Below are 26,476 nucleotides of genomic sequence, written 5' to 3'. Positions count from 1 at the left end.
ACGTGCGCACATGCGTGCAGCACGCATATGCATAGTTACCGCCCACGATGCTCCAGCTGCTCAACAGAGCATTGCGCAGGCATTGTACGCTCCATGCACATGCACGGAAGCCCCAAACAGCTTAAATGCGGGTAAGGAGCGTGGGCGGGTGGGTGAACCATCCGGAGCATCATACCGGAACGGTACCTGGTGTTCCCAGCAGGCACCAGTACACCCGTACCAGGGCGTATCAGTCATATCCCACCACTGGTCTCTACCGGTTTGCACCGGTTCAGTGGAACCAGTAGTGGAAATGGCAACTGGATCTCCAAACTGATAGAGACGGCATACTCCCCATGCCCCCGAACCAGTTCCCCATTACTTCTTTTTTTGACCTTTTAAAATGTTCTGCGCATGCGCAGACCTATTTATAAGCTACTGCGCACAAAATAGAGCACGAACTGAGCTGGAGTAATGCCAGCAGAAACCCACCCCTGCGCTTGACCATTGGAAATAGAAGAAGAACATATGTAGAAAAATGGGAGGTTAAAAGGATAGAAATATTCCTGGTCTTCCAGAATGGATGATTCTTTTAAATTCTTTGACCTTGTTTTCATGAACAATTGATTATGTGGCCAGGTTTACGTATTAATAAGGCAGAAGGCATTATTTTGAATTTAGCATAGCATGTTGCCCAAACCCAACTATTTACAGTACAGGTACTCCTCGATTTATGACCACAATTGAGCCCAAAATTGATGTTGCTAGGTGAGAAATTTGTTAAGGGAGTTTTGCCCCATTTTATGACTTTTTCTTGCCACATTTCTTAAGTGAAATCACTGCAGTTGTTAAATTAGGAGCAGCGTTGATAAGTGAATCTGACTTTGCTTGTCATAAGGTCACATATGGTGATCACTGCAAACCGTCATAAATATGAACCAGTTGTCAAGCATCCGAGTGTAGATCACATGACTATGGGAATGCTGCAATGGTCCTAAGTGGGAAAAATGGTCATAACCCACTTTTTCAGCACTTTTGTAACTTTGAACGGTCACTAAATAAACCGTTGTAAGTCGAGGACTATCTTTATGCGTAAATAATGCAAGGATTCAAGCTGCCTCCCCTTCACCAAATATTCCCTTCATGTCCACTATACTTCTTGTCCTGAGATATCACTGAACATAATTCTGAACTGTTTGTATGATACTGGACTATGTTATTTGGATTATCCCTTAACTGAAAGACATTGATGACTGACTGTCTTATCCGTGTATGACTTGGACTGTTTGATGGACTCTGATACCTCTATTTCCACGAAAGTGAAAGCCTATTTAAACTGCAGTGTTTCTGTATGCTGGTTTGTGTGTTCTCCAACACAACTCTCACAACGCTTCTCTGAACACGCTCGCTCTCCCAACAGGGAGCTTACCTAACAATTCGTGAGAGCTAATTTATTTTTTGGTACCCTGTGGATGACCATGCCACCGTGGGAGCAGTGTTGTGAACTGGCACATATTCCATTTTATGAGAATGCCCACAATGTATTTTCAAAATGTCTGGGTGCAAAATAGAAAATCCATTAAAATAGGCCAGGCGATTGAAAAACTGTCTTTGTGAACCAGACATAATTATTTTTAATGAGATCGCTAGGACTCTTGCCTATATATATAGAGCTTGGGAATGTGTAGAAATCTCTTACATTAGAAATTTAGAGGCTTGTGTAATATTATTACATAACTTATTTTCCAAAGCACCAGAGGGCAAGACGAGAAACAATGGATGGAAACTAATCAAGGAGAGAAGCAACCTGGAATTAAGGAGAAACTTCCTAAACTGAGGACAGTTAATCTGTGGAACAGCTTGTCTCCAGAAGTTGTGGGTGTCACTGGAGGTTTTTAAGAAGAGACTGGACAGCCACTTGTCTGAAATGGTATCGGGTCTCCTGCTTGAGCAGGGGGTTGGACTAGAAGATCTCCAAGGTCCCTTCCAGCTCTATTCTATTCTGATCCTGTTTCTGATATTATTGGGTTGGCTATGCTTAAAGTGCTGGATGAGTAATAATATCAAGGAAGCATGAAGGAAGCAACCAAAATAAAGAGATTTCAGGATCACTTTACAGCCATCTCTTTGTCAACTAAGATCTGGGTAATCCCCAAAATACTGTAATATCTTGACAGACATGTTTCTTTTTTTGATTTGGTTTGGCAACTATGGTAAAATGAATATATCTGGAGCCATTGGGAACACAGGCTGGCTCAAAACCTAACCAAATAACTGAAGTCATATTTCATTTTCCCCCTTGTTTTTTATTTTAATATTTTTTATTTCTTTCTGTTTTCTAGTGGCTTAGGATATATCACGGGATCAAGTGTCAAGCAAGTAGCTGGAGATTGGCACTGGGCCCTGCGGGTGAGTAGTGAGCAGGATTATCATATCTGCATTGCAAAAATCTAAGTCACCACAAGATGGCAGCAAAGAGGACACTCCAACTCATGGCTGCTATCTAGTGATGGTACAGTTTTTGCAGCCTGTGAATTATAGCTCTAGTAATGAACTCGTGTTTAGATTTAACACATTTGTATAGAAAAATCTGAATAAATATCATGCCTCTTTCTCCCTGATTTAAGCATAATTTATAATTCAGCAGAATTCGGGTGCAACGTAATGGCTTGATCAGTGTTCCTGCGTGTACGGTGCTTCTGCGCATGTGCAGAAGTGTCTGGGAGGGTAGGCAGAGCATCCCATTGCCGGAACTACTGGTTTGCCTGATTTGGGCCGAACCGGAAGCAACCCACCTCTGGGCCTGATATATATTTGATGTACCTGATCTCTGATGTATTAAGCCCTGATGTCTGGTTTGTTTAGCTTTAACTTAACATGTTCTTCAAATCTAAAAATTGCAATTTGTAAATCATAGTATTTGGCTTTGTGTGAAGCATAAATACAACAAGTTATGGTTTGTTTATTCAATCAAAGTGACTCAGCATGGCGTGCAGAGTGATGCTTGTGGAGAGAAGATTTGATAGAAATTAAATTTTATCTTCTTACGGTATATTATTTTGAACATAAAGTTTTGCAGTTGAGTGTAGTTATAGTAGAGGTTAATTGTGCTACAATTAGAAGAAGGCTAGGAAATAATTTGTGGGTGCTGCTTACTGCCTGTTTTTTTCCGTACATATTTATTCCTTCAAAATTCCCAGAAGGTTTGGATGATATGCATGTAAGACCTGGACAATTTTCCTGTGACCAGAGGTTGCCTTTTAAATTATTCTACATGGTCAGCCAGAGGTGTGGCTTACATTACAATGTCAACAGTGCATCTGAGGCCAACGTTTGACTCACCATTTTCCTTTCTGAAGTGTTTGATGGGGTTGAAGTTGATGGGAACACTGTAGCTCCAAAATGACTCATTTGGGTTCAGTTAATGTGGATTGTCTAATCAAATCCATGAGTGAAGAGATTGGCTTGGCTTATTAGTGGCTGAATTAATGGGTTGTGCACACAGGGCCACGGTGTCCCTGAGGTATATTCGGAGGTGTTTGTAGAGGTATATGTGGGGAAATGATGAGAGCCAAAGACCAGAAATGAACCATTACAGTCTTTGCTGACTTTTTGCATTCTGGTAAGCAGGATGTTCTTCCCAGCAATCTATTCCTGTTCTCCCCCAGTTTTCTTTCAGATTTCCCCCCCTCCCAGCCCTCTTTGAGTTCTTCAGCTTCATTTCCTTTAGTTTTTTTTCCATCCCCCCCCCACCTCAATTTTGGCAAACCTCTAAACTTGCCAATCAGAATAACAGAGTTGAAAGGGACCCTGGAGGTCTTCCATTCCAACCCCTTGCTCAAGCAGGAGACCCTATACCACTTCAGACAAATGTTTGTGCAAGATCTTCTTAAAAACCTTCAATGATGGAACGCTTACTCTCAACTTCTGGAGGCAAGTTGTTCCACTGGTTGATTGTTCTTCATGTCAGAAAATGTCTCCCTAGTTCTTGGTTGGTTCTCGTCTTGATTAGTTTCCATCCCTTGTTTCTTGTTCTTCCTTCAGGTACTCAGGAGATTAGGTTGATCCCCTCTTCTTTGTGGAATATTGCTATCATGTCATTCCTGATCCTTCTTTTCATTAAACTGGACATGCCCAATTTCTGCAAACATTATTCCTTAAGTTTTAGCCTCCAGTTCCCTAATCATCTTTGTTGCTTTTCTCTGTACTCTTTCTAGAGTCTCAACATTGTTTTATATCGTGCTGATATAAAAAACTAAACCATCAACTAAATTGTCTCCTTTTCTCTTTTGGTATTGTTCTGAGTGCGTAAATGTTGGCACTCATAAACTGATACTCAAAGTAGAAAGAATTGCAGTGAAGTGCTAGTACCCCATAATGGCTGTTTTGACTATACCGTACCATTATTACACTGACAGTGTTCCTTTTACAAAGATCTGAATTAATTTAAATGCAACCCCTGCCCACTCACTTCCCCACCTAAAAAATGTCAGAGAGAAGGACTCTATTTAATCCAGCTATATATAAAACTTGGCCTAAAACTGAAACAGCTAGTTTCATGTCTAGTTTAATTAAAAGAAGGATTAGGGGTGGCATGATAGCAGTCTTCCAATATCTAAGGAGCTGCCAGAAAGAAGAGGGGATCAACCTATTTCCAAGGCACCTGAAGCAGAGGTGGGTTGCTCCCAATTCGGCCCAGATTGGGCAAACCGGTAGTAGCGGTGGTGGGAGGAATGCGCAGAAACGCCAAGAGCGAACACGTCCGAATCGGTAGTAAAAAAAATTGGCAACTCACCACTGACCTGAAGGCAGGACAAGAAGCAATGGGTGGAAACTAATCAAGCAGAGAAGCAACCTAAAAATGAGGAGAAATTTCCTGAAAGTCAGGACAATTAACCAGTGGAACCACTTGCCTCCAGAAGTTGTGGGTACTACAATATTGGAAGTTTTTAAGAAGAGATTGGACAACCATTTGTCTGAAATGGTATAGGGCTTCCTGTCTAAGCAGGGGGTTAGGTCTCACTAGAACAGTGTTTCTCAACCTTGGCAACTTGAAGATGTCCGGACTTCAACTCCCAGAATTCCCCAGCCAGCATTCACTGGCTGGGGAATTCTGGGAGTTGAAGTCCGGACATCTTCAAGTTGCCAAGGTTGAGAAACACTGCACTAGAAGACCTCCAAGGTCCCTTCCAACTCTGTTATTCAGTTATTCAGCCAAATTGAAACCCTGTGTGATGTATTTTTTGCCATTTCTCGCGGAGATTTCCGCCTCCCCTCTCTCCCATAGCTTCTCTTTCATTTACTCCCTTCGTTTGTTGGAGCGCATACAAAATCTGTTACACAATTTAGGGCGCTTCTGATTTATGCTGGTTTATTGTTGAGATAGCAAAGGCAAGGTGGCCTCAGTCCACACTGTTCTTAATTTCCCTTATTATTAAACATAAAGGCTTTTATTTTTTTCTGTTCGGGGGTGCATGAGAGAGAGAGAGAGGAACACTTTGTCTCACTTCACATTTCTTTTCCTGCACCGAGCCTTCTTATTTCCTTCTATTTTATCCCCTTGGGGACCTTGATAAATGTGCTAGGGAAGACGAGCACACAATGCACAGAGCAGACATACCTACAACATTTTTTTTGGGATGGATGGAAAAATAGCCGAGAGGAAATAAGACCGCCAAACTGCTTACTGATCTTTGACCCTCCTGGATTCCGGCCAGCAGAGAGGTGATCTCTGTTTTCTTGTCACCGGCCTTCTGCGGAGGTGGGATTTCGGAGATGGTGCCATTTAGAAGTGTTGAATACCGTCACATGCCTGGTTCGGAATAAGCATCTTTATGCAGGTTAATTAGTTCTGTTTTATAGATGAGATTTGCATGGCATTTTCAAGTGCTGAGAGGACATTGAATGCATGATTTAGGAGGGTGGTGCGTTTTTTGTTTTTTTTTACATCAGCATTATAAATCGTGCCAGCATAATTACCTTTCATATAGTTCATGTTGTAGATTATGGATAGGAGGAGGGAAAGGGAGGTTCACTTAAAAATTGCAAGTGGATTAATGAAAGGAGAGATTCAATGGATAATAGCTTTGTCTATTTAGCAAGGAATGGAATGAGGTAAGTCGGATATTTCTCCCAGATATTTTATGCTGTGTATATAAAACACACACACACATACATAAATTTCATAACAAATTGTATAGCATTATACAGGCAGCTTTTGTTTAGAGGTGAATCAGGGAGAGGAATTTCTGCTCTGATCTAGGAATCCTGTTCTTCGTCTTGAGTTTTGATGTCAGATCATTCGCTTTGGGCTGTTTTCTCAGCTGTTCCCCCCACTCCCCTCTTCTCTTCTAGGTTTCTCCACTTCTAGGTATGATCACAGGGACACTTATCTTAATATTTGTACCAGCTGCTAAAAGAGGCAATGCCGAACAACTGGGGGCACAGCTGAAGGCCCGGACCTCCTGGCTGAGGGACATGAAGGCCTTGATAAGAAAGTAAGGCAACCCTTCTTAGGGTTGATTTTAAATTTTTCTCGGTTAGAAACCAACTTGAGATACTTTACAGGTGCAAAGCCAGACAACTGAGAGTAACATTTTTGAAAATTGCCCACAATATTCCCCTTCTCCAGCTTCTTTTTCATGAAGCTGCTGATGACAGCAACTGTTTAATGTAATGTCAACACCAATGATGTGCTAAGTGCCTTGTATATTACAGAAATGATAGCAGTCCTTCCCTAGAGGACTTTTAATTCCTTTGTATCGTCATATTAAGCTGGTGTGGTTTTTCGCCCTCATTTGTCATGGAGCTGCCCCTTTTATGGTAGAAATTAAGAATAACAGAGTTGGAAGGGGCCCTGGAGGTCTTCTAGACCAACCCCCTTCTCAAGCAGGAAACCCTATAGCATTTCAGACAAATGGTTGTCCAATCTCTTCTCTAAAACCTTCAGTATTGGAGCAACCACAACTTCTGGAGGCAAACCAGTCCACTGATTAATTGTTCCGTCAGGAAATTTCTCCTTAGCTCTAGGTTGCTTCTCTCCTTAATTAGTTTCCATCCATTGCTTCTTGTCCTGCCTTCAGGTATTTCAGAGAATAGGTTGACTCCCTCTTCTTTGTGGCAGCCCCTTAATTATAGCTGCCTCGTTATAAATTATAGACATCCAACTCTGGAAAGAGGTTTTGAGATTATTTCTGGGCTACTGTATATGAGTAAGAGTTTCCTGGGGCAGATCTGCCTTCTTTCTTCTAGTCTGTTCAGAAGACTCATGAAACTGACTTACAACCCCCTTTGTCTCCAGTCGCAGCTATGTGTTTTCGTCCCTGGCTACCTCTGCTGTTTCCTTTGCCACGGGAGCTTTAGGGATGTGGTTCCCTGTTTATCTGCATCGGGCCCAAGTTGTTCAAAAAACAGCAGAGATTTGCACTTCGCAGCCCTGTGGGACTAAAGACAGGTGAGGTTTTGTTCTACGTTCGTATTTCCCTATGAGCTATAAAATATTTCCTCAGAATATGTTCACATACTGTTGGCTGTATTTGCGTTATGGTGTAGCACAGCTGACTGGGGGATTCTGGGAGTTGACGTCCATAGGACTTAAAGCCGCCAAGGTTGAGAAACACTGGTATAGCGGATGTACAACATTTTTTTTCAAAGAATTTTTTCTTTTTTTATTCATTTACATACCATTTTAAGTATACATTCACATAATTGTTATTTCTTCTTTACATTTATCATTCTTATGCATTTATTATTTCATTTAATAAGTTATAATGTAGAGTTTGGTTTGCTTTATTTACCATCCCTTCCTCCTTTTGTAACCCCTCCTTGTTTTCCCTTTCTTTTCTCCCTCCCTCCCTTCTCTACTTTCTTCCTTCCTCCTTTCCTTCTCCTCCCTTCTTCCCTTACCTTTCTCCTACTCCTGCTCTTCCTCTTCCCCTTCCTACCCTCTCTCCTTCTCTTTGTCTCCCTTCCATCCTCCTCTCCTTACCTCTTTCTTCTTTCCCCCATCTTCCTTTCATTCTCTCCTCCTCTCTCCCTTTCTATTAAATGGAAAAAGGGGGTAGGAAGAAGGGGAAAACAGAAAAGAAAATATTAAATATATAAGTATATATTCAAGGGTGAGATATAAAGTGGGGGGGACATAACTAGGGTAGACTATTGAAGGTACGGGAATAAGAAATGATACTAAATTATATTTGGGTTGGTGGAAATACCATCCCAAGGAAACATAAACTGAGTTTTGAAATATACACCAACAATAATAGAAAAAGAAAGGCAGTACAACATTTTAAATGAATAAATGGAATTTGCTGTGTTCGAAGACAGCAAGTATGAACGCACCAAGAACCAGAAGAAGTGAGACAAATGCAGGAGAAGGCCGTTCATTACTCACATGCCCTCCTTGAGGGCTTCTTGGCAGAGAGGTCCATTTGGCCACCCGACCAGAGGACCTTCACTGGTTCCTCAGATAGTCAGAAACCGAGCCTGCTTAGGTGCAGTTCATTTGAGGATACCATAGGCTGGGAGTGAAACAAAAGGAAGGTTAGTCCTTCTTTTGTGACCAATATGGGACTGTCAATTCAGTTGTTAAAGAGACATAGCCACTAAGTGAAACCCCACAGTTATGATTTTACTTCTGTTTTCCTTTGTCAACCTGCAAATGGCCATAAATCCAAGCACTAGTTGTAAAATTACTTTTTCATATGAATGGTAGCTAAATAAGTCAGTCACTAACTGAGGACTAGCTGTACTTTTCTCAGTTCAGGCTGTTCTTTTGGGCTTTCATCCTGTCTTAATACTTAATACAATCCACAAAGCTTTTTATAGATTTTATTTTAAAAGCAGGAATTTATTTATTTTTATTTCTTCCTGCCACCATGACAGCGCTTGAGTTCTGAGGGGAAAATAAAAGCAGGACATTTCGTCTTAAATTCTATCTGATCATGTTACTTCAGTTGACAAATAGTGTTTTTTAACATACATTTTTTTTCCTTCTGTACTTCTGCCTCCTTTGCTGTCTTAATTGCCATGGCTACCATGAGAGGCAGAGATTCATATTTTGTTTAATGATAAGAGAAATGAAAGTTGAGTGATTTAAGAACAGTTGTATATAGGCATGGAGTGGCAAAAAATAACTTCTCCAGACATACTGTAAGTTTCAAATAAACTTCCTAAGTTCAAATATTTTTTAACTTTTCATTTATTGTCAAAAATTCAGACCTGAGTTTTGAAAGAACCTAGAATTCCCATGAAACTTGAAGATCTCCAGAACTTGCATATTTTTTTGTTTTGTTTTCTGAATTCTTTTGCAGGGGTTTAGTCCATCAATTTCCATGTAGCACCTCTTACTCATTGCCTTGTCTTGCTAATTCAACCCTCCCCGTTGCCTCTCACCTATTGCCTTGTGTATAAAAATAAGTACACCTAAATGAGAAAATAAATTTATTTCTGGAATCGTTCTTTGTTCTTAGCTTGATCTTTGGAGCCATCACCTGCTTCACTGGATTTCTGGGCGTGATCACTGGGGCTGGAGCTACCAAGTGGTGCCGGGTGAAAACACAGAGAGCGGATCCTCTGGTTTGCGCTGTTGGGATGCTGGGATCAGCCATCTTTACCTGCTTGATTTTCGTTGCAGCCAAGAACAGCATTGTAGGAGCCTATGTAAGTGGTCAGTCTGGAAAAGGAGAGGCTGAAGTCAGATTTCTCTTCCTTTATTCCTTTAAAAAGCCAACACAGTTCTAGGCTGCATAAACAGAGGGATAGAATCAAGATCACATGAAGTGTTAATACCACTTTATAATGCCTTGGTAAGGCCACATTTGGAATACTGCATTCAGTTTTAGTCACCACAATGTAGAAAAGATGTGAAGACTCTAGAAAGAGTGCAGAGAAGAGCAACAAAGATGATTAGGGGACTGGAGACTAAAACATATGAAGAATGGTTGCAGGAACTGGGTATGTCTAGTTTAATAGAAAGAAGGACTAGGGAAGACATGATAGCAGTGTTCCAATATCTCAGGGGTTGCCACAAACAAGAGGGAGCGAAGCTATTCTCCAAAGCACCTGAGGGTAGGACAAGAAGCAATGGATGGAACCAGAGGTGGGTTGCTAATCTTTTTACTAGCAGTTCGGGCATGCTCCCGTGCGTGTTCAATGCTTCTGTGCATGCACAGAGGCATCTGGGCCGGTGGGAGGAGCCTCCTACCGCCGCTACTACTAATCTATTGCCTTCCAAGCATTTTAAATCTCAGAAAGTATGAATTTGGAATACCTATAGAGCACCCCCAGTTCATTTCCCTGCTTTTAAATCTCAAAGGAGATTTAAAGCACACAGGAGGGTAAAGGACAGTGTCAAATATAGTGGTACCTTGTACTCATCGTTAATTGGTTCAGAGTGACATGATGAGTACCCAAAACAATAAGTTCCAAATACATTTTTCCCATCAAGAATAATATCACAAGGCACCCAACACTGACAAATTCAAGCTTGTGCATTGAGCACCAAAGAAATGATGAGTACCAGGACAACATTTTCACATCAAAATACGTTAAGTACCAGATTCAATCAATTTCAAAGCAGTTGAATACCAAGGATATGGAATGTTTGCCTGGAATGTCCACACTTGAAAATGGACCTTAGCCGATGCTTTAATATACTAACTGGTGACCTTGATTCTATTCCAATGTATTAAGTTCCCTTTATCCATTATTAATGCACTTCTTTGAATGCTGATCCTTCTGTAGTCAAAATGGCCCTGCCGGTAACAAAATTAACACCTCTGAATAGTTTTGGGAAAGATGCATAAAGACAAAAACGATTAAAAGTGACGTAAAACAAAGCTATTTCAAGGGCTCCAAGTGCTTCTAGGGCGTTCAAAATCACCACTTTGCATTTCGAGTTCAAGACAATCTAAAATTGAAATGTTTGGCACACCTTTATCTGCAACCAGAGTCCTTCTTTTATGTAATCAGCCTATAATATATATTTAACTTCCTCTCCATCAAGGCAGATTCCCTTTCAGTACTTGATGGAGTTCTTTTTTGTTTTTTTACAAACCCCATTTTTTTTCCCCGCATGCTCTGCAGCTTATGTTTGTATTTATGTCCATGTTTATACTGGTAGAATTATTGTTAGCTACCTTGAGAATTTAAGGAAGTATATAAATACTACAAATCAGGCAGAACATATGGCATTGCAAATGTTGCTGGATTCTAGCTCCCTTTATCCCAGCCATAAGCCATGTTCAGTAACATCTGGAGGTTCCCTGTTCCTGCTATAAATACATTTCTCACCATGGTTGACCTCTACCTTTTTTTTGAAATACACACAATTTTCACCAGCTTCTCAACTTCTTATAAACATATAAAAATAAGAAGCTTACAAACCTTATAAAACTATAAGCACTTGATAAGTATTTCTTCAATAAAATTTTTCCTGATCACAAATAAGTAAATTTTTTTTAAAAATGCCCTTCCCTGCCTGTCTCCTCCACCCCACACAGATAAGGTTCAGTGGATGTGAACAGTACATTGCCGTGCATTCAGTTACATTGGGGATACTGTCTTTAAAACAGAACCACCAGATTGTGGGATAACTTCCCAGATTTGCATGAGTAAATTGTATATGTCTAATGTTTCAACCACAGGTCTGCATTTTTATTGGTGAGACTCTTTTGTTTTCAAACTGGGCCATCACAGCTGACATACTTATGGTAAGTTAATATGCATGGGCAACTTGCATTTCATTGATGGTATAGAGCAGTATTGGTGAATCTTTTTGGCACTAAGTACTGAAATGGGAGCGCGCATGTGTGTGCCAGAAACTGGAAAAGCAGCTGCCCGGTGAGCATGTGTGCACCAGGTGGCTGCTCTTCTGGCTTCTGGCACACGCATGCGTGATGGCCACCTGGTCTCCCAGTTTCTGGCACACATGCGTACACGAAGACCAGCTGGCTGGTGCACATGCACGTGTCAGAAACCAGAAGAGCTGCCTCCCACTGCGCATGCATGTGCCAGGAAGACTATCTTCTGGTTTCTGGCACCTACATGTGCATCGGCAAGTTGCTCTTCCAGTTTCTAGCACTCCCATGTGCGTGAAGACCAGCTGGCTGAACCCAGAAGAACAACCAGCGCCGGCTCGCGTGCCTGGAAAAATGGCTCTGTGTGCCGCTTCCGGCACGCGTGCCATAGGTCGGCCATCATGGGAATAGGGCTATAAGTATGTTTTGCAATCAGGCAACTGATGTTGGACTCAAACAACTAAGCTTGGACTTCGGGCAGGTGCCTAACATATTATATTAATGCATTTCCTTCATTGCAAATTAGATTGAAGACTAATCTAATTAAAAGCAATCAAGTTTAGTTGCTGGGCAAATGCAGTAGTTGGGCCTTTAATTGTCATGGTTAAATGTGTTTGTGTGAATGCGGCCTCTCTCTCATCAGCCATAGCTAGTATGGCTAATTTTCTCCTGCAAGCTGACCATTGCAATGTTCCTCATCAAAATTGCTAAGGAAGATACTTGCAATTTAAAGATCTTCCATTTGGTCTTATTGTTTTGTCACTCTTCACCCTCACCTCGTCTGGTTCTTGCTCTTTCTCCACATGATACATACATACACACAAACACGTTCTGCTTCTTCATTTGGAGAACTGTCTCGTTCTTTAAACCTTGATAGAGATCCCATTTTCCAGCTTTCTAGAAACCATCTCTCATCTCTTACTTCTAATTACAGGTTTTCCCAATAAAGGCATAGTTTTGCCCAGCATTAAAACAGGAGATCTAGCATATATTTCATGTTGTGTAGATGTAGAAGGGAGACATCACAGCAAGTGGTAGCACATAGCCAAGCTTGGCTGTGTTGTTGTTGTTGTTTTTTTAAAAAGCTAAGCAGATTCGAACCTGGTTAGTATCTGGAATTGAAGACTACCATAAAATCCCAAGGCTATAGAAGTTATACAATAATACAATAGCAGAGTTGGAAGGGACTTTGGAGGTCTTCTAGTCCAACCCCCTGCCTAGGCAGGAAACCCTATACTGTTTCAGACAAATGGCTATCCAACATCTTCTTAAAGGCTTCCAGTGTTGGGGAATTCACAACTTCCAGAGGCAAGCTGTTCCACTGATTAATTGTTCTAACTGTCAGGAAATTTCTCCTCAGTTCTAAGTTGCTTCTCTCCTTGATTAGTTTCCACCCATTACTTCTTGTTCTACCCTCAGGTGCCTTGGAGAATAGTTTGACTCCCTCTTTTTTGTGGCAACCCCTGAGATATTGGAAGACTGCTATCATGTCTCCCCTAGTCCTTCTTTCTATTAAACTAGACATACTCAGTTCCTGCAACCGTTCTTCATATGTTTTAGTCTCCAGTCCCCTAATCATCTTTGTTGCTCTTCTCTACACTCTTTCTAGAGTTTCCACATCTTTTCTACATTATGGTGACAAAACTGAATGCAGTATTCAAAGTGTGGCCTTACCAAGGCATTATAAAGTGGTATTAACACTTCATGTGATCTTGATTCTATCCCTCTGTTTATACAGCCTAGAACTGTGTTGGCTTTTTTGGCAGCTGCTGCACACTGCTGGCTCATATTTAAATGGTTGTCCACTAGGACTCCAAGATCCCTCTCACAGTTACTACTGTTGAGCAAGGTACCACCTATACTGTACCTGTGCATTTCGTTTTTGTTGCCTAAATGTAGAACCTTACTCTTTTCACCATTGAATTTCATTTCATTAGATAGTGCCCAATGTTCAAGTTTGTCAAGATCCTTCTGTATCTTTAGCCTATCTTCTGGAGTGTTGGCTATTCCTGCCAGCTTGGTGTCATCTGCAAATTTGATGAGTTCCCCATTTATTCCCTCATCAAAATCATTGATGAAGATGTTGAAGAGTACTGGGCTCAAAACAGAGCCTTTGGGTACTCCACTGCATACTTCCCTCCATGAAGATGCAGTTCCATTGAGGACTACACGTTGAGTGTGGTTGGTCAGCCAGTTACAAATCCATCTGGTGGTGATGCTGTCTAACCCACATTCTTCTACTTTATCTAGTAGTAGGTTATGGTCTACCTTATCAAATGCCTTACTGAAGCCCAAGTAAACTATATTGACGGCATTCCTCTGGTCCACTAATTTTGTCACATTATCAAATAATGCAATAAGATTAGTTTGACATGATCTGTTTTTGACAAACCTATGTTGGCTTTTGGCTATTACTTTGTTTACTTCTAGGTGTTCGCTAATTCATTGCTTGATTATCTTTTCCAGAATCTTTCTTGGTATTGAGATCAGGCTGATAGGTCTGTAGTTTCCTGGATCTGTTTTTTCCCCCTTTTTTGAAGATGGGAACCACATCAGCTTTTTTCCAGTCCTCTGGTAGTTCCCCGGTGCTCCAGGATCTCTGAAAGATATAGTCCAGTGGTTCTGATATCTCGTCTGCCAGTTCCTTCAGAACCCTGGGGTGTAATCCATCCAGTCCTGGTGATTTGAACTCGTCTAGGGTAGACAGGTGCTCACTTACCATTTTCTTCCCTATTTCAACTTGTGTTCCTAATCTGATTTTTGTGGTGCTGTTTTTGATAGGTTGGACTATTTTATTCTGCGTTAGTTATGTCTCCCCCTTCCCACTTTTTATACTTATCTTTTTTGTCTTTCAATTTGTCAGAGAGTTCTTTATGCAGCCACGCTGGTTTCTTTTGGGAGCTGTTACTTTTCTTCTTCATTGGTATTGTGCTAGACTGGGCTTTTGTAATCTCATTTTTCAAAATTTTTCCAAGCTTCTTGAGTTGTTTTCCCCCTTGAGGATTCTCATCCATGGAATTTTTCCCAAGCTCTCTCTAAGTTGAATTGCATCCATGGGAGATTAGCAGAAAGAAGCAGGTTACCATAGGACTACTGGAGATCTCTTGGCTGCCTTCCCTTCTCATTTCTCTGGATTTTGATATTGGTCCTAAACATTTAGGGACATTCTTCTTAAATGGCCTTTGCCACTGGCCATTTCCATAGGATGTGGGCATCAAAAACAACAATGGTTTAGAGATGCCTTCTACAGTGCTATAAATAGTCTTGCTTGTTCTCTGTGGTGGGAAGAGGACATCACTGGGAAACCAGAGCTTTCTCCAGGCCTCTACTTAAGGAAGTATGTTTGACCAAGCAACCGTATCTGTCCTTTGGGCAGCAAAATCTGGACAACTCCCTTAGTAAAAATTTAGTTTCAGCTTTATTTTATTCTTCAAAATGCCACTCTACTTTTGTAACTGATTACATCTGCAAACTTGGTCAGGAACTACTTTTTCACTAAATGTTTCTTCTTCCCCCTCTATGCTCAGCTACCCTCAGTGGATTAAAACAACCAACATAGCTTATGGATCTCTGATTTGCTCCTAATTCATGCAGTTCAGGAGCCCTGAACTGGGCTGCATCTTAGTTCTGGATTAAAAAGGATCTAACTGGTGGCTCGGTGGCTAAGACACTGAGCTTGTCGATCAGAAGGTCGGTAGCTCAGAGGTTCGAATCCCTAGCGCCATGTAATGGAGTGAGCTCCTGTTACTTGTCCCAGCTTCTGCCAACCTAGCAGTTTGAAAGCATGTAAAAATGCAAATAGAAAAATAGGGACCACTTTGGTGGGAAGATAACAGTGTTCCGTGTACCATTGGCATTTAGTCATTCTGGCCACACGACCACGGAGACGTCTTCGGAGAGCGCTGGCTCTTCAGCTTTGAAATGGAGATGAGCACCACCCCCTAGAGTCAGGAACAACAAGCACATACGTGTGAGGGGAACCTTTACTTTTATCTAACTGAGCCTTCTTCTGATCACTTGCTCTCCAGTTATGTTGGAGTACTATATCCACCCTCTGCAGACAGAACATCCAATAGCATAGTGTGTGTGTGTGTGTTTGTGTGTGTGTGTGTGTGTGTGTGTGTGTGTGTGTGTGTGTGTGTCCGTCCCCATGTTTCCATTCAAGCCACTCCTGATGATTGCCTGGGCAAGTCCCTCCAGAGTTCTTAGCAGCCTTTTCAGATGGATAGTTGCTTCCCGTGGCTGAGTGAGTGATTGACTGAAAGAGTGATTGACCAAAAATCACCCAGTTGGCTTCAATCCCTAAGTCAGGACTAAAACTCACGGTCTCCCCCTTTTCTAGCCTATTGCCTTAATCACTGCACCAAACTGGCTGATGTTCACTCTATGATGGTTCCCATCTGGATATGGTTAGCTGGGAAAGAGAGCCCTGGTGGTACAGCGGTTAACTGCAGTATTGTAGGCAAATTCTGCCCACAGTCAGGAGTTCGATCCTGAGGTGGCTCAGGGTTGATTCAGCCTTCTATCCTTCTGAGTTTGGTAAAATGAGGACCCCTGATTGCTGGGGGGGGGGCAATATGCAAATAATGCTGAAATTGTAAAGTGCTCAGAAAGTACTCTAAAGAACTATAGGGAGGTGTTTAAGTCAAAATACTATTGCTATTGCTAAAGGAAATTTTTTTTCAGAATGATTAAATGCTACGATGTTTTAATCTTTTCATCTCTCTCCCTGCCTTCTGCATCCCATTTCAGTATGTGGTCATTCCTACACGCCGAGCGACAGCCGTAGCTTTGCAGAGCTTCACCTCTCATCTTTTGGGAGATGCTGGAAGTCCCTACCTGGTTGGATTTGTAAGTATAGCCTTGGCACACCTGAGGAATAGGATAAGAAGCTGGGTTCTTGTTCTGAGGATGACAATCCTCCCCAGCTCTGCACGCACACAGGCTTTGTGATTGCATTTAATGCTCTTAGTCTGGCAATTCAATGAATCCGTGTTCTCAGTTCATTTGGGATATAAGCTAAGCCAACAGTCAGGTTTTGTGTAAGTCTACACATCCCATAAATTTTTTTAGCTAAATAACACTAACTTAACATAGCATGTGGTACGAATGCATCTTCTAGACCCGTGATGGCGAACCTATGGCACGCATGTCAGAAGTGGCATGCAGAGCCATCTCCGCAGGCAAGCCAGCCGCCGCCCATTGCTCTTCCAGGTTCCGGCACAAACATGTGTGCCGGCCATCTGATCTCTGCATGCGCGGGAGTGCCATAAACCGGAAGAGCAGCTCTCCAGCGTGCATGTGTGTGCCGAGAAGCTGAGCTTCTGGTTTCCGGTATGTGAAGTGCGCCAGCCAGCTGGTCCTCGTGCGCGCATGTGCGTCAAAAACTAGAAGACCAGCATGTGTGCCGGGGAACTGTTCTTCCAGTTTCCGACACTCCCGTGCATGTGCACTGAGGAGCTGCTCTTTTGGTTTCTGCTGCTCGCACTCCCGTTTCAGCACTCGGTGCCGAAAAGGTTCAACAACACTGATCTAGTCACCCTTCTCACTTTGAGGTTATTCTTTGTCTGAAGTTGTGCCCTTTGTTGAATGAACTTAGCCACACATCTACAGAAGAAGAAAATAAAGTATCATTAATGAATCCAGAAAGAGGCATAGGAACGAAGTGTTTTTGGCACGACACAGTTTTCTGCTTCTTCAGATCCACATTTTTAAGATGCCTTTCTAACTTCTGTCATAATTTTGAATTTAAAATAATTTATTTTAAAGTTTCCTATATACTTCTTTCTTCTCCTATTATCCTCACCATCCTTGATACTACAGAAAATATTGGGGGGGGGGATGTTCCAAATCATGGTGCTAACCCAGACAAAATGATGCCATTTGCAGATAATTAGAAAACCTCCCCAATGTGATAAGGGATGGGTAGGGTATTTTTTTAATACAGTCTTTCTAACACAGAGAAGCTTCTCCCACTTCTGCATTAGGGAAATGACATGGAAAAGTAACTGACATTACCACTTAACACTTCAAGAGGGAACTAGTTACTTAGAAGACTCCTCTATGTTAAGCATCCTAGTTTTAGTTCACACTATTACTCAGGGTAGTTCTAAAACACAAACACATGGATACACCCACATGCCAAATGTGGTGCTAAATTGGAGCCACAGAGCATATTGTTTCCCTTGCTTCCTCCAATCATTAAACTAAATGTATGCTTATTGCCTGATATTATTTAGACATCTAGCCCAGATTGTCTACTATGATCTGGGATTTTCCCAACTCTATCTGGAGTTTGCCTAGTTAGAATCTGAAGCAAAACGGGTGTTCCAATGTAACTTCACCCCAGTTCTAAATGAAGACTCTGTGTACAAAGGGATTGCCCAGTAAATGAATTTGAGTTGGCCCTTAGATGTTGAACCTAGGAAAATGCCTGATACGGCAACAGGTAATGGATTCCTTTAACACTGAAAAGTGTCAGCTCTACCAAGTTTCTGTTGTGGTCCCTCAGCGGCCAACAGAGCTGGCAGCAGAGTCAGACAGTGAGGAGGTTGGGGAGGAACATGGGCCAGTCCTGGAGGCTGGGGAAGGCTCGGATGAGGGCTCTGTTGTGTTGGAGGCAGAGATGGGGCCGAGGCCATCTGGCAGTGATCAGGTGCCTATGGAGCTAGACAACAGTGAGGCAGAGGAACAGCTAGAGCCTGCTCCCAGTGTGTGCATGTGCAGAGCTGCCAGAAGAAAAGAACAGTTAAGGAACAAGGGTTGACTTGGGAGTAAAGCCACAGGTGGAAGGTGATTGGCTCATCCCATAGGAAATAAAAGAGAAGCGAAAGGGGAGTGGGCTTTTGCAGGAAACAATTCGTTCATTCGTTCATTAGATTCATTTCAGGAGTGTGAAGATCTGTCCGTGAATCTCAGAGACTCTGTGCCCAATCTTTCCTTGCACAGCACCTCATTTGGAAAATATTTACATGGCAGCTTTCTAAGATAGATAAGGTCTGCAGTCATAATTACTCCTTTGAAAGACTGTTTGCCAGGCCTTTGCTGAATGTGAATGAGAGGAATTCACATTCGTTTAATAAAAGGGGTTTTGTCGGGACCAGGACTCTGCCTCCTGCTTTTGGGGGAAGCCTCAATCAGAACAGTTTCCGGTGAAGTCTTCCTCAGTTGACAGTAAAAGGCAAAGATTTCCCTGTCTAGTCCTGTCTGATTCTAGGGTGCAGTGGTCATTTCCATTTATTGCCCAAAGAGCCAGTGTTGTCCCAAGACTGTTGGCTTAGCTTAAATCCCAAATGTTTCCATGGTCATGTGGCCAGCATAGCTATGTGTCAAAAACACATGGAAAGTTGTTACCGTACCTTCCCACCAAAGTGGTACCTATTAATCTACTCACACTTGCATGCTTTCGAACTGGCAGGTGGGTAGGAGCTGAGGCAAGGAATGGGAGCTCACACCCTTGTGCAGCACTCGAACCCAAGCTTTCTGCTTTCTAGCTGACAAGCTCAGCATCTTTAATCTTTAACCTTTGAACCATTATGCCCCCTTCAGAATTTTTAATAGAAAGTGCCAAAGTTGGCAACTGGGATTTTTGCCGCTGGGAAAAATCAGTGGTTTGTCGTTGAACAAGGGTTCCCACCATCCTCTTATCCCTGGAGGATCTAGTCTGGTGGTTAGAGCCACTTGTGCAGAGACTAATGCCAACAAGAAGAGAAAAACAACACAATGGGAAATCCTGCCTAAGAGTCATGGGAGGAGCCATCTAGTTAACTGTAAGAATGTCAGGATTTGTTTTTCTGTGCAAAACTGAGCAAGTCTAGCAAATCTTGGCAAGGAAGCGCTTGGTTTCCCCCATCCCATTTCAAATAAACTATGTTGGTGACAAAGAGAACGTCCATAAATAGGCTTATCTCTGTCTGTTCCTTCTCTTTCCACCCCCTCCACCCCCTACTTTTCCTTTCTAGATCTCCGATGTGATACGGCAGAGCACAAAGGAGTCTCCACTCTGGGAATTCCTCAGTTTAGGCTATGCGCTGATGCTGTGCCCTTTTGTTGTGGTCCTCGGGGGGATGTTTTTCCTGGCCACGGCCCTCTTCTTCCTAAGTGACAGAGCCAAAGCTGAGCAACAGTGAGTACCTCTCCGTGGTGTTGGAAAAGGAAAACCGCATGTGTTATATTTTTAAAGAAGGGCATGGTCATTGGCCATCTTGGCACTGGTATCCAATTTAACCAATGCGAAGAGGCATGGGTGCACTTCCAATATGAACAGCTTGAAGCTCCGGTTCAAGCGGAGGGTGCGAGATTGTGTGCGTGCAGACTCTCTAATAATGAAAGAGTTACCATTTCCAGATTTCCTAGTACGGTAGATCAATCTTTTGAGTCTTTTTTTTCAGTCTTTTCCCCCCAGTCTTTTGAGGGACATGGTGGCTCAGTGGCTAAGATACTGAACTTGTTGATCAGAAAGGTTTGCAGTTCCGGTGGTTCGAATCCTTAGCACCACATAACAGAGTGAGCTCCTGTTGACTTGTCCCAGCTTCTGCCAACCTAGCAGTTTGAAAGCATGTAAAAATGCAAGTAGAAAAATAGGGGCCACCTTTGGTGGGAAGGAACAGCATTCTGTGCTCCTTCGGCTTTTAGTCATTCCGTCCACATGACCATTGAGACCTCTTCGGACAGCGCTGGCTCTTCGGCTTTGAAACGGAGATGAACACCACCCCCTAGAGATGGGAAAGAGTAGCACATACTGTATGTGCGAGGGGAACCTTTACCTTTATCTATGGGAGCCTTTCCACCGTTCAGTTGCTTTCTCTCCTTTTCGGTGCACAATATCTAGAAGAAGAGAGATTATAACTCCTTCTTTCTCCTAACTTCTGTTACTGCTGCTTTGTTGCTCCTGATAGTCCATGTGAGGTGTTGTTGTTTTTTTGTTGTTGTTTTTTTGTTGTTGTTTTTTGTAGAAGTGCTATGATGCTGCTTTGGGATCAAAAGGAGAAGGGGAGAGCAAAGGATGGAGTGATTAGATAGCATCATCAACACACTCAACATACATTTGGGCAAACTCTAGGAGGCAATGGAAGGCAGAGGGGCCCTGCATGCTGTGGTCCAAGGGATCGCAAAGACATGACTTAGTGACTGGACAACAACTCTAGTGCTTTGCCGTTGTCTTCTTCCCACTTTTATAGGGGTTCATAAATGATAAGTAGAAACGCAAGTTGCATTTGAAATCCTATTAGGATCCAGTGCAGTTCAGAGAGTAGTGTTGTTACGTAGGTGTACCAAAATGTACTATTTCTGCACATAGTGTTATATTCTGGATCAGTTGCAGCTTCTGGATGGCCTTCAAGGGCAATCCCATGCAACACACATTTCAGAAATCCAATCAGGAAGGGACCAAAGCATAAATGACTGTGAGGAGGAGCTCCAAATCCAGAAATAAACACCACTGATGCTTCCTCTTTTCTTAGATGGCATATTTATTGTCATAGTTCCCTTGTCAGGCAGTTGAGACCAATGGACAATTGCTAAAGACCATCTAGCTGCTTTAAAGGCTATGCTTCCTGAGGGATTCCTATAGTTGGTTAAAAAGAGACCCAAATCTGGGCTCATGTTTTTCAGCATGGATTTGGATCATCTCACCATTGGCAACTCCAGTAACTCAGAAGATGCTGCCACATGAAAGACACGAGATGTTTGGGGTTAGTTCATGTGTGTATGTGTTTTGTTGTCTTTTGGAAAGTTTCTGTACATGCTTGCCAGGACAAATAGGGACAACCTGCTGTCTATTTGGAGTATGTTTGTTTATGGTGTGTGTGTGTGTGTGTTTATCTGATTCTAAAAGAAAACTCAGAAACGCGACACTGAATTGACTTCATCAGGGAGAAAATAATTCTGGATTAAGCTACTTTGATTTGACTTGTTTTGGTTTTGTGGGCAGATGTTTTAAATATATGTGGCTCGGTCAGCATGTTTGTGGGGCAGCTCTTATGTTATGTAAAATTTTTGGAGGCAGATTTTGATTCCTACATTTTTTTAAAGCCTATTATGAATTTAGAATTATAATTCATCCCAGTTCCTCTGCGGCTTAGCCTAGCTGATGATCAGACTTCCTCGCGTTGTAATGCACATCCGAGCCATGAAAGATAATAGAATTCTGCATAAAGAAATTCTGGGTTTAAATGACAAAAATATTGTCTGCAGCTCAACAGTTTTGCATAGCCTACTTTTGCTAAGCAAGAAGTGATGCATTATGGTAAATCCTCACCCTACCCACAACCTCTGAAATTCTAACTCGGAGGATATATGAGACGATGAGGACTAGCAATATAGTTGGTTGTGTGGTGAAGGAGACTTCCATGAATTTTAATTGTGGATACAGTTCTGCAATTTATTTTGTCTTATCCATTTCATATTCTAACTGGTCCCTAATCCTAGACTTACAAAATATCTTGGAGATCATTTAGTCCAGCTCCTTGTTCAACATAGTGCAGTGTTTTTCAAAGTTGGCAACTTTACCATGTGTGGACATTAATTCCCACAATTCCTCAGCTAGCATGCTGACTGAGGAATTGTGGAAATTAAAATCCATACCTGTTAAAATTGCCAAGTTTGAAAAAAACTGATGTAGAGTATATGAAGATAAATGTTTCCCTGTCCAGTTGTGTCTGACTTTAGGGGTCAGTGCTCCTCTTCATTTCCAAAGATGCTTCCATGGTCATGTGGCCAGCATGATTATAGGATGTATTGAATGCTGGTACCTTCAAACCAAAATGATACCTATTTATCTACTCGCGTTTGCATGCTTTCAAATTGCTAGGTGGGCAAGAGTTGGGGCAAGGACAGAAGCTCACCCCATCACAAGATGCTTGGGTCTTGCACCCTCAACCTTTGGGTTGACAAGCCCGGCATCTTAACCAGTGGTGGGATTCAGTCAGTTCGCATCTATTCGGGAGAACCGGTTGTTAAGCTTTCTAAGCAGTTTTGGAGAACCGGTTGTTAGAAGAAATCTCATTTTGTTTTGTTTTTTCCACTTTACAGGGCTAATCCTATAAGGGAGGCAGGAAGGAACCCCACCACTGATCTTAACCACTAGGCCACTGTACCTCTTTTGTAGAGTATATAGCCAGGTGCAAAATTTCAGTATCTTTAAAAAGTTGCCCCCCAAAAAAACCTCTCTTAGATAGCTGGTGTCGTGTAGTGGTTAAAATGATGGACTGAATACACTCAGATCCAAGTTCCCCACTGACTACAAAATTTGTAGTGTGATTTCACAGCAGCCTTTTCCCCCCAGCCCAACCTCCCTAACAGGGTAGATTGTATGGTAGAATTTGGAGAGATTCCACACCCCCAAAACCATGCAAGCTTCCTTGAGTTGTCTATAAAAAGAGAGTCTAGAAATGCAAACTCAATGCAATGTTGTTGTTGTTGGTTGCACAGTCAGCTAGATGTTTTAACCTGGCTTTGGCATTTATTCACCTATCGAAAGGTCTTGGACAGGGTAGATAGTGATCCTTGACGGTGTTAAAGATATTATTTTCATCATCATTATCTGCAAGGCATGAAACCCCTGGTCCCAGTCCCTGAGACAGTCTGTCCCACCACTTTCTGTATCTTTAGAACTGTTTTTAAATATCTGTTTATCTGTATGGATGCAGGCTTGACTTAATCTCTGTCTGCAAAGTATTGCAAGTTTCGTGGTGTGGAAGGAATGCAGTGTTACCAGCCTTCAGGGATTTAAAAGTAAACAAAAGGGGATTTTTCTTTTCTTTTTTTTTTAAAAAATGGCAAATCTGGCTGCAAGACCTGAAATTAAGGAAATTATTGGGCACAGGGAGAATTGGCAAACCTGCTAAGCTACAGAGGAAGGAAGAGGGATGAGAAAAGAATCTCTGTGAGCAAGGACTGTTTCCCTAAAAGCTGCCTCTCTTGCGTCTCAGAGGCAGCTTTGAAACAAATGATTGGTAAGGCGTGAATTCTGTGATTATTTAACCCTATTGAGGAAGTGATACAACTGCAGCTCCAAGTTTGTGGTGGCTGTTAATTCATTTTTAACAACATAAGGATGTAAACAGACCCCGGGCCCTTCTAACAATCTGTTCTCGTAGTGACCCACCAACTTCACAAGCTCACTAGAGGTGTCAAACTCAATTTCATTGAGGGCCACATCAGGGCTGTAGTTGACCTTGCAGGGAGCAGGGGGCAAACTGGGTAGCTGTGGCCAGCTTGACACCACTCTCCAAACTGCTGGCATGTTACCTCTTTGCACTGGGTAGACTGGACCGAAGCCACATTGGGTAGACCGGACTGAAGTGACGCGGGCCATTTGTACGCGAGACGTACATTTTCCAGAATGGCCCCACGAGCCAAATCCAACCCCATTGCGGGTCGCATCCAGTCCGCCGGCCTTGAGTGTGACACCCCTGCTATAAACAATTCTCAACATATGATCACAATTGGGACCAGAATTCCCACTGCTAAGCAAAACAGCGGTTAAGTGAGTCGCACCTGATTTTAGAACCATTTTGCCATGGTTAAGCGGATCGCCTCAATTGTTAAGTGAATCATAGGGTTGTTAACAGAATACAGCTTCTCCCATTGATTGCCTGTTGGAAGCCAGTGGGGAAGGTCATATATGGCAGTCATGTGATCCTAGGATGTGTGTCAATGACAGTATCTAATCATCTCATCTTCTGCCATCCCCTTCTTCTTTTGCATTCAATCTTTCTCAATGTCAGGGTAGATGGTGTTAAAAAAATCTTTTTGTCTTGTTTCGTTTGGTCCTTGCTTGGTATGTTTATTTCCCTCTTCTTTATGCAGGTGACTTATTTTTATAGGAAGGAGCTGTGTATTTTTCTCAGTCTATTATATGTTTCTGTGCAACTGTAAAGTTTAAAAATGTGTAAAGGGGCACGCTAACCTGGCCCTTTTGCGGTAGAAAATAAGGAATAAGTGATACCTTATAAACAGGAAAGATAAGAGACTGGTCTTTTTGCATTAAGAAGTTAGAAGCATCAGAGCAGTTGGTAAACTTGGACAAGGCAGGGTGAAAAAAGTTATTGGTGGCTTTTTAGGTTTACCTAAAGGGACGTTTGATAATGGCTTGAATTTGGGAATCCAGCCCAGTGGTGTAATTCAGACAATTGGCAGCTGTCTTGTGGGATGTTTCTACCGTCAAAGTTTGGCCTGCGTAGAGGGTTTCTAAGCAGTATTCCTGGAAGCATTGGTTATGGGAAGCAGAAGTGACGCACGGGTACCCCTCTGTCCCAAAGAAGCTCAAATATCAGACGAAATTATACAGCTAAATAACATCACTGGCCAAACTCTCTGGTTTGTTTTGTGTGACCAATCTACATTTGATTCCAAACTTGGAAGGTTGCTGTTTTTACACACACTCGGCTGCAGGGGGTGGGCTTCCAAAATTTCAGCAGCAGGTTCTCTGCCCGGTTGCTGGGTGGGCGTGACCATGGTGGGCATGGCCTAGTCGGCCTCCTGCATCATGGCAGAGGGGCCGTTTTTGCCTTCCCCAGGCTCTGGAGGCTTTCCTCGAGTCTCTAGGAGGATGAAAAGTCACAACCCCTGGTATGCCCCAATTATGGGAGGAAGCTAACTGCTTCTATTCTCTATCCATCGGCTCGTCACAAGAGACCATCCAGACAGAAAGCCCAATATTTTACTGTTGCCTTTGTTACATTTGTGTAGTATTTGTGTGTGTGTGTGTGTGTGTGTGTGTATATATATATAGTCAGCACAAATACTACACACAGACACACACACAGACACAGACACACAGACACACACACAGACACACACACACACACACAGACACACACACAGACACACACACACACACACACACACATATATATATATATATATATATATATATATCCCTCTACCTACCTACCTACCTACACACTCTCTCCCTACCTACTTACTGTATTTCTCTCTCTCTATCTCTTTCTCCCTCTCTCTCTCTATTCCTATACCTACCTACCTAACTACTCTCTCTCTCTCTCCCTACCTATCTACTGTATTTCTCTCTCTCTATCCCTCTACCTACCTACCTAACTACCTACCTACCTTCTCTCTTTCTATCCCTTTATCTACCTACCTACCTAACTACTCTCTCTCTCCCTATCTACTGTATTTCTCTCTCTTTCTCTCCCTGTCTATCCCTCTATCTAACTGCCTACTTTTTTAAAAAATGTGCCTCTTCAAAACCTTGGTGCATCGTATACTCCGGTGCGTCTTATACTCTGAAAAATACAGTATGTGCCACCCATCTCACAGAGAAGCATGACTCTGGGCAGTTTTGCTACTAATCTATAGAACTGCAGTAGCACAGGATCTGGGGCAGAGACTATGGAAATATTTATCAGCAAAACAGCTAGTTGGGTGATCTTCCAATTTTTTCTAGGTGAAGAGAGAGAGATGAGAACAGAGGAAGTTGCTTAATATTGAATTAAATCTAGCTCAGTATTGCCACTAGAAGTTTGCACAACATCCTCAATTTAGAGTGAGCCAGCCCATCACTTTAAAGCAGGGGTGTCCAAACTTGGGAACTTTAAGACTTGTGGACTTCAACTCCCAGAATGCTGACTGCGAAATTCTGGGAGTTGAAGTCTACAAGTCTTAAAGTTCCCAAGTTTGGATACCCTTCTTTAAATCATAATCTCATGTATGGGCAAATAGCAATAGCAATAGAC

At 42.3% G+C, this 26,476-nt stretch overlaps 1 protein-coding gene across 2 annotated transcripts in view; it reads left to right on the top strand.

Annotated features, from left to right (window-relative positions):
- Positions 1 to 26,476, top strand: part of SPNS2 (SPNS lysolipid transporter 2, sphingosine-1-phosphate) — a 158,195-nt gene that overhangs the window by 117,838 nt on the left and 13,881 nt on the right. Inside the window, exons 5-12 of one of the 2 annotated variants that reach the window (XM_087717223.1) lie at positions 2,322 to 2,388; positions 6,334 to 6,476; positions 7,280 to 7,432; positions 9,450 to 9,639; positions 11,625 to 11,690; positions 16,530 to 16,628; positions 19,739 to 19,902; positions 21,390 to 21,710. In XM_087717223.1, coding sequence (XP_087573349.1) covers positions 2,322 to 2,388; positions 6,334 to 6,476; positions 7,280 to 7,432; positions 9,450 to 9,639; positions 11,625 to 11,690; positions 16,530 to 16,628; positions 19,739 to 19,902; positions 21,390 to 21,450 — 943 coding nt within the window. In that variant the 3' untranslated portion in view covers positions 21,451 to 21,710. Of the gene's footprint in view, positions 1 to 2,321; positions 2,389 to 6,333; positions 6,477 to 7,279; positions 7,433 to 9,449; positions 9,640 to 11,624; positions 11,691 to 16,529; positions 16,629 to 19,738; positions 19,903 to 21,389; positions 21,711 to 26,476 lie in introns of those variants that run through there. The other variant, XM_087717221.1, reaches the window with a different exon arrangement.

Source organism: Thamnophis sirtalis, unplaced genomic scaffold, assembly GCF_051295495.1.
Source record: "Thamnophis sirtalis isolate CommonGarterSnake01/CBP01778 unplaced genomic scaffold, rThaSir2_p1.2 scaffold_6, whole genome shotgun sequence".
In the NCBI taxonomy this organism is placed as follows: Eukaryota; Metazoa; Chordata; class Lepidosauria; order Squamata; family Natricidae; genus Thamnophis; species Thamnophis sirtalis.
The sequence above is the reverse complement of the archived record's forward strand: the minus strand, read 5'-3'. Positions and strand labels throughout refer to the sequence as shown.